Source organism: Salvia hispanica, chromosome 6 (assembly GCF_029641045.1).
Source record: "Salvia hispanica isolate PSC_SH4W2 chromosome 6, Shi_PSC_v1, whole genome shotgun sequence".
Taxonomy (NCBI): domain Eukaryota; kingdom Viridiplantae; phylum Streptophyta; class Magnoliopsida; order Lamiales; family Lamiaceae; genus Salvia; species Salvia hispanica.
The window spans coordinates 41,973,328-41,983,982 of NC_142697.1; the positions used below are offsets into that span (position 1 = coordinate 41,973,328).

Here is a 10,655-nt window from a genome sequence, read left to right on the forward strand (position 1 = left end):
GCAAGGAGTGACCCACGTGGAGCTTATAGTTATATTTTTAAATACAAACAGCTTTTTAAGTCCAAAAATTCTGAATGTCAAAAATCAAAATTATCTTCCTCTGTTTCTCATTTTCTCTTCCATTCACACTTGTCTCTCTGCTTTCTCTCTCCATCTTCACTGAAACTCCCAAAAAAGCCATATTTGTAGCGTGAGTTTTATGGTTGAGGCGTCGCTGCATGTAACCGTGGAGACCGAGTCGCTGGCGCGTAACCATCTGCCCCCTCTAAATCTCATCTCCCCTTCCTATTAGGTCGGATTTCAACTTCCTTTCTGACTCGGATTGATTCTACTATTTTTGCAGCTGTTGAGTCGGTTTCCTCGTTGATTTTTTCAAACCTCCCATCAAAATTGATTCCGTTGCTTCCGACTCAATTTATACGATTCGGATGTTTCTCTCTGGATATGGCCGGTTTTAGTCCTCACAAGCTCTTCTTATTCATCCGCCTTTATCTTCTCACCTTCATCTCCGCTTTTATTTTCAGGTTTTCGCCGCTTCTTCATTTCCCCTGTTTTTTTTTAGGTCGTTCATTATTTCAACCGTTAATCACTTTTTTTTTTTTTTTTTTTTTGCGCAGGTTGCAAGGAGATGGGAGTGGTGCCTTGAACAAGAGCGACGAGAAAATAGAATTCGTTGAAGCAGAGAGGCTGGATTTTTTGAAGGATAAAGATGAGATTAATGGTGATGAGAGTGTAAACGTCGATGGTGGTGATGCGGCGGAGGAGGGAGAGGAAGAGGAGGAGGAGAACACGGTGGAGCATTTAAAATTCAAGTTTCCGACATTCGATGAGTTTAGCCGGCTCAGTAAAGAAAGTGGTGATGCATTGAATTCGGAGGTGGTCCCTTGTGCAACTGTTAACATGTATCAGTTCTCATCTGGGAAGAGCTTCGTCAGCGCTTTTATTGACGAGGCTGAGACTTTCCCGGTTAAGGAGGGTGAAATCGACTGCTCGTTTGAGAAAACAGAGGCTTCTGAAGCTGGGAATTCGGAGGAGGACTTTGATCAAACAGGTTGCGTTCATGTTGATGATAGAGGAAAGGAAATTGAGGTCAGTGATGGAGAGAAAATTGAGGAAGAGGGATTTTCTGAGAAGTTGCAATTAGTTGAGGAATGTCGATTGGATTCGGAGAAAAGTTCCGAGGTTATGGATTGTGATTCGGAGTCGACTAGTTTTGATCATTTGCGTTCGGTTATGAACCATTTGGTGGATTCTTACAGCGATGGATTCTTGTCGGATGGAGATTTTGGTGGAGGATTTGATGTGGATGATGCGATGGATTCGGAGAGTGAAGTGTCTGGTTTCGAAGAAACCGATGAATTTGATGACGAAGATAGTGATATAATGGAAGAGTTAAAGAAGCTAGAAGATGATGGTAGCAATGTTGATGGATTGAAACAAGATTTTGATGATAGCAATGTTGATGGATTTGAACAAGATTTTGATGATAGCAATGTAGGCAATGTTGTTCCTACCAATGGTGATGATGATGATGATGAGAAGTTCACGTCTAAGGATTCATCGGTGTTGGATTCTGAGGATCCGAGCAAGCTGGAGTTGCTGTGGGAGCATCAAGAGCTAATCGAGCAGCTGAAGATGGAGCTCAAGAAGGTGAAGGCTACTGGCCTCCCCACCATTCTAGAGGATTCGGAGTCCCCCAAGATAAGCGACGACTTGAAGCCATGGCGGATTGATGAGTCCCAACGAGAGGATTGCATAGGCGAGCTTCATAAGTTCTACAAGAGCTATAGGGAGAGAATGCGCAAATTCGACATCATAAACTACCAGAAGATGTATGCCATGGGTTAGTTCCCGTTGCTCCCTCCGTTTTTTCCTTATGTGATCATTATCCGTTTGCGGCCTTCTTTCTTGCAGTATCTTGCTTGTTGTTAATACATTCTTGTCTTGATTGTATGTCTAAACAGCAATGTGTCTTTGTTTATGCAAGAAAATGGATGAATTGATTTGAATATTGTTGGTGTTTGGATGAAAATGAGGCCCCACGAGATCTTGTTTGTTGAAATGTCTAGAAACAGATAAAGCATGAGACTTAGTTTGGTTGAAGGCATAGGAAGAATGAGTCGATGACACACCATTTTTGAGGTGGAGATTTGAATAGGTAGTTGGTAGTAGGCAATAAATATAAAAAAAGTCAATGTAATAACCAATGCTTTTTGTTGGACTATTCCAATTTCTCAACCACAATAAATGTTGTGGAATCACGAGACCTAACAATCTCTTCAATTCAAACACCAAATTTTCTTTCCCAGTTTCCAAAATTTTCCCCTGTCAAACTCATAAAGTCAATAGGCAGCCTTTTCTATGGCAAAAATGCTTTATTCGATGTTGTGTTTATGATATTTAGATTTTAGTAGTATAGTAATAATTTCATGAACATATTGTAAATTGCTACATTGATCTTGTGAGTTGTGATTCTTAGTATAGTTTCAAACATTGCTTAATGCAGGATTTCTGCAGCTAAAGGATCCTCTACAGTCGATATCGAAGCAGAAACGGGCGCCAACGCTCAAATCACTCGTGTCCCAAAACCTATGGCTGTCGAAACACAAGATCCACGGGAGCGACCCGATGAAGAAGTTCGTGGAGGAGCTGCAGGGCGATCTTGAGGCAGTGTACGTCGGGCAGATGTGCCTCTCGTGGGAGTTCTTGCACTGGCAGTACGAGAAAGCCTGGGACCTGTGGGACACCGATCCCCGTGGAAGGCGGAGGTACAACGAGGTCGCCAACGAGTTCCAGCAGTTCCAAGTGCTGATGAACAGATTCACCGAGGACGAGCTCTTTCAAGGCCCGAGGGTGCAGAACTATGTCAAGACCCGGTGTGCTGTCCGCAACCTTCTTCAAGTCCCCGTCATACGAGGTGGGAACACGAAGTTAATCAATCTCGAGTTTTAACTATACAATGCTAAATATGACATGGCTTCATTGCAGAGGACAACTTGAAAGACAAGAGGAGGGCAGAGAAAAGAGACATGGATGAGTACATTGTTACAAGCGACATGCTTGTGGAGATCGTCGAGGAGTCGATACGAACGTTCTGGCGATTCGTCCGTGCGGACAAGGATTGTTCGGCTGCAGGGACGAGCAAGAAAACACCCGAGCTTCCCAGCCAAGAGGAGCATAAGTTGCTGGTGGAGATCAGGAAAGATCTTCACAAGGTCTTCTTCTCCTCCTTTTTATTTATGTCGTGTATTATGTCGAAAAACGTTGCTTATCGCGTCATGTTTTCTCGGAATGCAGAAGGAGAGGAAGCTGAAGGAGGTGCTGAGGAGTGAGAATTGCATTTTAAGGAAGATCAGAAGGTATAGGGAAGAAGATGATTCGGACCAAGTTCTGTATTTTTTCTCTCAAGTGGATATGAAGTTAGTTTCTAGAGTTTTGAATATGTCCAAAGTGACAAGGGAGCAATTGATATGGTGTAATAACAAGCTAGGTTCAATTAGTTTTGTGAATAGGAAATTACATGTAGAGCCTGACTTCTTGCTCTTTCCTTGTTAGTTTTAGTACTTTATCTACTTGGAAATTATGTTTTTTTGATCATTGTTATTAACTTTTCGAGATATAAGTAAGGCCATTGTATTGGTAAATATTAGTGAAATGAGATATGAGATGAATCATTTATGTTGTGGTAGATGATCCATAATTGAAAGTGTGCTATCAATTAACTAGCTTCTTTGACCACAATCGACTGAATTTACATACAACTGCAACTGCTCAATCATTTTATTATAGTAGATAACTAGATATGTTTAAATTAATAGTATGATCTTTCAGACTTTCCTTCATAGGTAAGGTTGTCGATTCCAGCAGCAAGTTTAATTTGTTGAAATTTAATTCATTAATTATATTCTTATTTCCATATTTAATAGGAGTATTTCATTAATTATATACTCCTTACTTCTAATTCTGCAAATTTTCCCTGTTGCATGATGAGACCAGTTAATTAAATGATTTCCAAAAGTAGAAGAGCAAAAAGATGTGAAACAGCTGAGTAAACATCAATTTTGCCTATTACTTGAGTAATTAATTATAAATTTTAATTACAATTAATTTTGTTTCCTTTTAATACATTATACTACCAAATAGTAAGATACTAAAAGAAAGTGAAAAAATGAGGATTGTGTAGTAGGGAAATGCTAAAATGACAACGGTTTTTTGGATGACACTGTGCCACCAATCTGAGGCGTTAGATTTTGGGTAAGATGCAATTTTAGCATGCCATTTGGCAGAAACGATTTTTTTACAAAATGAATTAAAAAAATGCTTTAAGGCTATAACTGGAAATCACAATTGCACCCCGTTTCTGCCTAAACGCAAATCACGGTCTTTCTTCCTTCTCTCTTTCTTCTATTTTCAGCATTAATCTCATAAATCTTTAGACAAAAACCGCCATCACTATATTCAGTTTATGCAATTATTTTAATCTCAGCATTAATCTCATAAATCTTTAGACAAAAACCGCCATCGCTATATTCAGTTTATGCAATTATTTTAATCTTATGCGCTATTTGCATTCTCTTCTATGTAATTCTTCCTTCAATATTCCGTTAGTGGTCAATCTATGGAGAATGATGTTCCCGCTCCATAGAAAACGAATTGGAATTGGAATTTCTTTGATTTTATTTGGAATTGGAACTGAATTTCTCTCTCCCCCACTCCTCTATTACTCGATTTATTTGTCACTGATTTTATTCGCGTTTTACGTATGTGGAATCACTATCACAATTTTGTTATCTATTCTAGATTTATGATGTTGTTATTAATCGTTGTTATAGCTAAATTTGAAAGAGGTGTTATGTAAATCACTGATTCATTGACTTTATTTTGATTAAGCGCTTGACTATAATTAGGGATTGCATGACTAGCGCTTACAATGTATATATTGAGTTGCTTGGCTCTCATTTTGATAACTGCTTGCTTCTCCCTTCGTAATTGCTTGATAATTATGAAATTGTTGCTATTCTGGTTTTTGGGTTAATTTTATTAGATAATTGCTTGTTTTATGATTTGAAATTGCTTGCTTTATAATTAGGGAGTAATTGTTTGCTTTATGTGTATAAGATTGTTCATCATTTTTTATTCTGAATTCCACAAATAATTGTTTTCATTTAGCAACACACTGTTATTTTCTTTAATGGCAAGAAAATCAAAATGTCGCGCAAAAGTTAGATGGAAGGGAGGCAAAATATAGTAGAATGGAAGTTGAACATGGACGAGGTTTTGAACATGACAATGGTTCTATTGATGAAAGCCATAGCGGTTCAGAGGGCACTTCTGTTTAGGTCGTAGGTGTAGTTTTGAAGAAGCCTGTAGGCAAATGGAAGCTGATCAATCTTTTTGATGCTACATTCTTGATTTGCAAATTACAATTAAAAATTTAATTGCTTCTTCATACGAATTTGCATTCTATTCGAAATAATTGCTTGCTTTTCAAAACCTCACATTATAATTAGTTTTCCTATGTATATGAATTTGCATTATAATTTGTATAATGATCTTGCTTTCCAAAGTAAACATAATTGCATATTACGGTGAGTGTGAATGCGGTTTAATTTTTTCACAATTTTTAGTATAGTTAATATAACAATAACAAGCAATATCCAATTCATTAACAAGCAATATTCAATGCATTACTCTGCAATCTGCAATCTGGTAGTCATATTGTTTACGCCAACAACATAAAACAATTACATATGGAATGGAAACAACAATTTACTACTAAACAAATACTATAGAAGTAAAATAACGGAAGTTGATCAATTGATGCTACATTCTTGATTTGCAGATTACAATTAAAATTTTGCTTGCTTCTTCATACAAATTTGCATTATATCAGAAATAATTGCTTGCTTTTCAAAACCTCACATTATAATTAGTTTTCCTCTATATGAATTTGCATTATATTTTGTATAATGACCTTGCTTTCCAAAGTATATATAATTGCATATTAGTGTGAGTGTGAATGTAGTTTAAAATTTATTCATAATTTTTAGTATAATTAATATAACAATGACAAGCAATATCCAATGCATTAAGAAGCAATACCCATTGCATTAATAAGCAATATCCAATGCGTTAAGAAGCAATACCTAATGCATTAATAAGCAATACCCAATGCATTACTCTGCAATCTGGTGGTCATATTGTTTACGCCAGCAATAGAATACAACTACATTTGAATGGAAACAATAATTTACTACTAAGCAAATACTATAAAAGTAAAATGCAATATTCGATGCATAATTATGCAATCTACGGAATGTAACAACGACTAAACCAAGAAAACATACAGGTACTAACTGCTAAATAAGTAATGGCAATTTTTATTTCTATTTGTTTGTTGCAATTACTAGAGTCGTGGTGACATAGTTTCCGATATTTTGCACATCTACGCAATGGTTTGCTTAGCAACTTTATAGCCTTCTCTTTTACAACACCAAATGGCTGGCCGATTTTTGGCCAGAACCTTTGGTCTTCACCACTTTCGGTGTTCGGACTTGAACCACAGAAGGTCTTTCGTTGAAATAAAAATTTTCTACTCACTTCCTCTTCTCACTAACTGAAAATACCAAATTAGTAGCACGTCGGTTCAACTAATAATAAATGCAAAGAATACTATGGTGTAATGCGATATATAATACTACACACAATTAAGCTATCTGTCACTTTAATTTGTAGGCTATAACAGAGTATAGCGAGAAAAAGGAAGACAATAAAATTGCTTTTATTGCTGAAATTTTTGGGCGAATTTCTGAAAAGCATTCCCTCCGCGACTTATTGAAATTTCTTTTTGGAACAATTAGTATTGAATAAAATGAACACGAATTAACACGTAAACAAGCAATAATTCATAATTAAGCACTCTGACTCTAATACCTTTGTCTTCATCAGATTTTTTCCTTGCTCCACCCTCTTGTTCTGTCATAAAATGATCAGTAGCTTGTCTTTGGCTTCCCTCTTCCATTGTCTTGGTATTTCTAACCATCGTATAAGTTTACTCCACTGTTGCAAAACCAAAATAACTAATAATCAAACAAAGATCTAATTTAAGATCAACCATATGCTTATTTTTAAACAAGCAAATAGTCATACATAAACAAGCAAAAACAAACACATAAACTGAGATAACACCCAATCAAACAACAACATAGACTTAAATAAAATGTTCCCCTCACAGGAAAGCGTAAAAAAATAGAAGAAAACGAGATCTAAAACATTTACTATCTTTAAAGCAAGCAAATATGCATCCATAAATAAGAAAAAATGTAAAATGCACTGACACCCAAGTAAACAACAACAAAGAACCAAGCAACCAACAAAATATAAATAAGCAATTCTTAATGCCCAAAAAATCGTAAGCAACGAATCAATCTTCAATAAGCAAACAAATACATTTTAATAACAGCCAGCATTTCTTGACTCTGGAAGAAGCAAAATGAATGAAACATGGTCTATCATGACACCAAACATTTTAAAACTCTAGAATAAGCAAAGAATCAATCTTCAATAAGCAATCAAATACATTTAATAACACCTAGCATTTCCTAACTTTAGAATAAGCAAAATATCAATCTTCAATAAGCAAACACATACATTTTAATGATACCCAAGCAAAAAACAACATAGAACAAAGCAACCAAAACAATAAAAACAAGCAATTCTTAATGCCCAAAAAAAACGTAACAAAAACGTTTGGTTTGTCATGAGACCAAACATTTTCTAACTCTAGAATAAGCAAAGAATCAATCTTCAATAAGCAAACCAATACATTTTAATGACACCCAACATTTCCTAACATTAGAATAAGCAAAATATCAATCTTCAATAAGCAAACAAATAGTACATTTTAATGACACCCAAGCAAACAACAACATAGAACAAAGCAAACCATAAACTAGACCAAAGCATCCAATACAGTATTTCAGAAGAGTAACCAAGCAAAAACCGATTCATACAAATGCAATCCAGCAACTTAGTACGATTAATTTAATTAAATAACCCAGAAAAAAAACGAATCTTCAACCCAGCAAACAAAATAAGCAAGCATTGATACATACATTTTAATGACACCCAAACAAACAACATCATAGAATAAAGCAACAAAAACACTTAAAACAAGCTATTCTAAATGAACAAAAAAACTTAACAAAAATGTTACCAAGCATTTTCTAACTTTAGAATAAGTAAAGAATGAATATTCAATAAGCAAACAAATACTTTTTAATGACACCCATCACTTCCTAACATTAGAATAAGCAAAATATCAATCTTGAATAAGCAAACAAATTGATTTAAATGATTAACCAAGCAATCTACAACATAGTACAAAGCAACAAAAACACTTAAAACAAGCACTTCTAAATGTGTACTAAAATCAAACGTGTGCTTACATTTTTGTAACAAAACAACCAACAAAATCAGATTACCATGCTCCAGAATAAGCAAAAAATCCAACTCTATAAACAAAACACCAGGCACAACATTATACAACTCCAGATTAAGCAAAAAATCCATCTTTTGATTATTTGTTTTGTTCAATTTTACGCAGCCGATTAAGTAAAAAATCCATCTTTGGATTTTTTTTTTCAATCTAACTCCAGAATAAGCAAATAAATCCATCTCTATGCTACTGCATCAATCAACAATATAGAAAAAAGAGTGAACTACAAAAATGGTCCCTGGACTATGGGTTTATCTCGCTCATAGTCCCTGGACTTTAAAAATATCGCCAGTAGTCCCTGGACTAAGGGTTTATCTCGAAATTGGTCCTTTTGGCTTTTTTTGGTACGAAAATACCCTTTGATATTATTTTGGGGGGTTTGGGCAATTTGGTCTTTTTACACTTTTAACATTTTAAATCTGATATTATTTTAGTTATGTACTAACTTTGATATTATTTCAAATTTATCATCCTTTTTCCCTTTTGTCATCCTTCACTTTGTTTCTTTATTTCAATATTAGATTTAATTTTACAAAATTTTAAATTTTAATTTTTAAATATCAATAAATTTTTTTAATTATAAAAATTATTAAATAGCAAAAATTAATAATTATAATCAATATTTGACAGTGTATAGTACTATGTAATCAATAAGGTATGACAACGCCTTAGTTTTAATCAATATTTAATAGTAGCTTTAATCATAAATAGATTATATAACACAATTTATTCTGAAATAAATATGCATCTAATGTAAGACTAATATAATTTTCATTTATTAATTTGAAAACAATCAAAATTTACTAGAAAATTTCAACAAAAATACTCCTATATAAAATTTTAAGTAGGATCAAATTTTTAGTCAACTTCATAATATTTAATCACAAGCAATTATAACAACCGAACGGAGGATAAATAGAATAACTCTTATTTTTCCATCATGATTAATATTATTTTTCTGTACTTCTTCAATTCAATTGAATATTATATTAAATAACAAAATTTAATAGTTTTAATCAATATTTATAGTGTCCATGAATTAATAGTTTTCATTAAAAAAATTTATTGATATTTAAAAATCTAAATATTAAATTTAATTTTATAAAATTAAATCTAATATTGAAATAAATAAAAAAAACAAATTCAGTGAAGGATAACAAAATGGAAGAAGAATGATAATTTTGAAATAATATCAAAGTTAGTACTACATAACTAAAATAATATCAGATTTAAAATGTTAAAAGTGTAAAAAGACCAAATTGCCCAAACCTCCCAAAATAATATCAAAGGGTATTTTCGTACCAAAAAAAGCCAAAAGGACCAATTTCGAGATAAACCCTTAGTCCAGGGACTACTGGCGATATTTTTAAAGTCCAGGGACTATGGGCGAGATAAACCCATAATCCAGGTACCATTTTTGTAGTTCACTCTAGAAAAAAAAACAAACAAGAACATAGAACAAAGCATCAAACAAGCTTACCGATAATGATCCACGAATCACTGGAGAGCGCCAATTTCAAGCTTCAATCGCCGATTTCAAGCCTGAGTGGTCGTTTACGGGAGAAGAAAAAACCGCTGAAGGAGGATTTCAAACTTCAATCGCCGATTTCAAGCTTCTGATTGGGCAATTGCACACGGAAAAGAAGAGAAACAAAAAACGCTGGGGAGGATTTCAGTGAGAGCAATCAGTCTAGGGTTTGCTTAAATAGATGAAGAAACACGGTGGCTGATCGGATTTGCATAAATCGGTAGCTGATCAGATTGAGAGATTTGGAGAGAGAAACGATTCAGTTTCTCACGTAGTGGGCATACGTTATAGCTTGGTGGTAGAGAGAGAATGAATCAGCGCCCAATAAAACCGCGATTTTCCATTCCCTATTCGAATTTAATTCCAAGCAGAAAGACAAAATTACCCTGCAAAGCGACCTATTATTCACGACCAAACAATCTGTGCTCTATTTCTAAAATTCAATCTAAGCCATCTATATAGAAGATCTGACGGTTGAAAATGATGTTATATTGTCACTTTAATATAGGTGGCACCCTAGTGTGGCCCTTGTGTAGTATATTATTAAATATTAAAAAATGATTTAAGAAAAAGAAAGGGAAAAAATAGAGTGATGTAATAAATGAATAAGAAAAAGAAAGGAAAAGAAAT

At 34.3% G+C, this 10,655-nt stretch overlaps 1 protein-coding gene and 1 long non-coding RNA gene across 3 annotated transcripts; one reads left to right on the forward strand and one right to left on the reverse strand.

The window, feature by feature from the left end:
• Window positions 1–74: 74 nt before the first annotated feature.
• On the forward strand, window positions 75–3,688 carry LOC125208297 (uncharacterized). Of its 2 annotated transcripts, none has more exons than XM_048107878.2 (6): window positions 75–248; window positions 344–524; window positions 618–1,843; window positions 2,507–2,917; window positions 2,989–3,215; window positions 3,298–3,688. In XM_048107878.2, the coding sequence occupies exons 1-6, from the start codon at window positions 200–202 to the stop codon at window positions 3,553–3,555; spliced, it is 2,352 nt and encodes a 783-aa protein (XP_047963835.1). In that variant the 5' UTR covers window positions 75–199; the 3' UTR covers window positions 3,556–3,688. The 2 variants fall into 2 exon arrangements, with proteins under 2 accessions (XP_047963835.1, XP_088917945.1); XM_089061819.1 differs by having other exon boundaries at window positions 102–244.
• A 2,669-nt stretch (window positions 3,689–6,357) lies between these two features.
• On the reverse strand, window positions 6,358–7,508 carry LOC148923839 (uncharacterized). The gene is made up of 2 exons (XR_016132338.1): window positions 6,934–7,508; window positions 6,358–6,616 (listed from the first exon to the last, which is right to left on the reverse strand). It is a non-coding gene; the product is annotated as an uncharacterized LOC148923839 (long non-coding RNA).
• Between the last annotated feature and the right edge of the window lie 3,147 nt (window positions 7,509–10,655).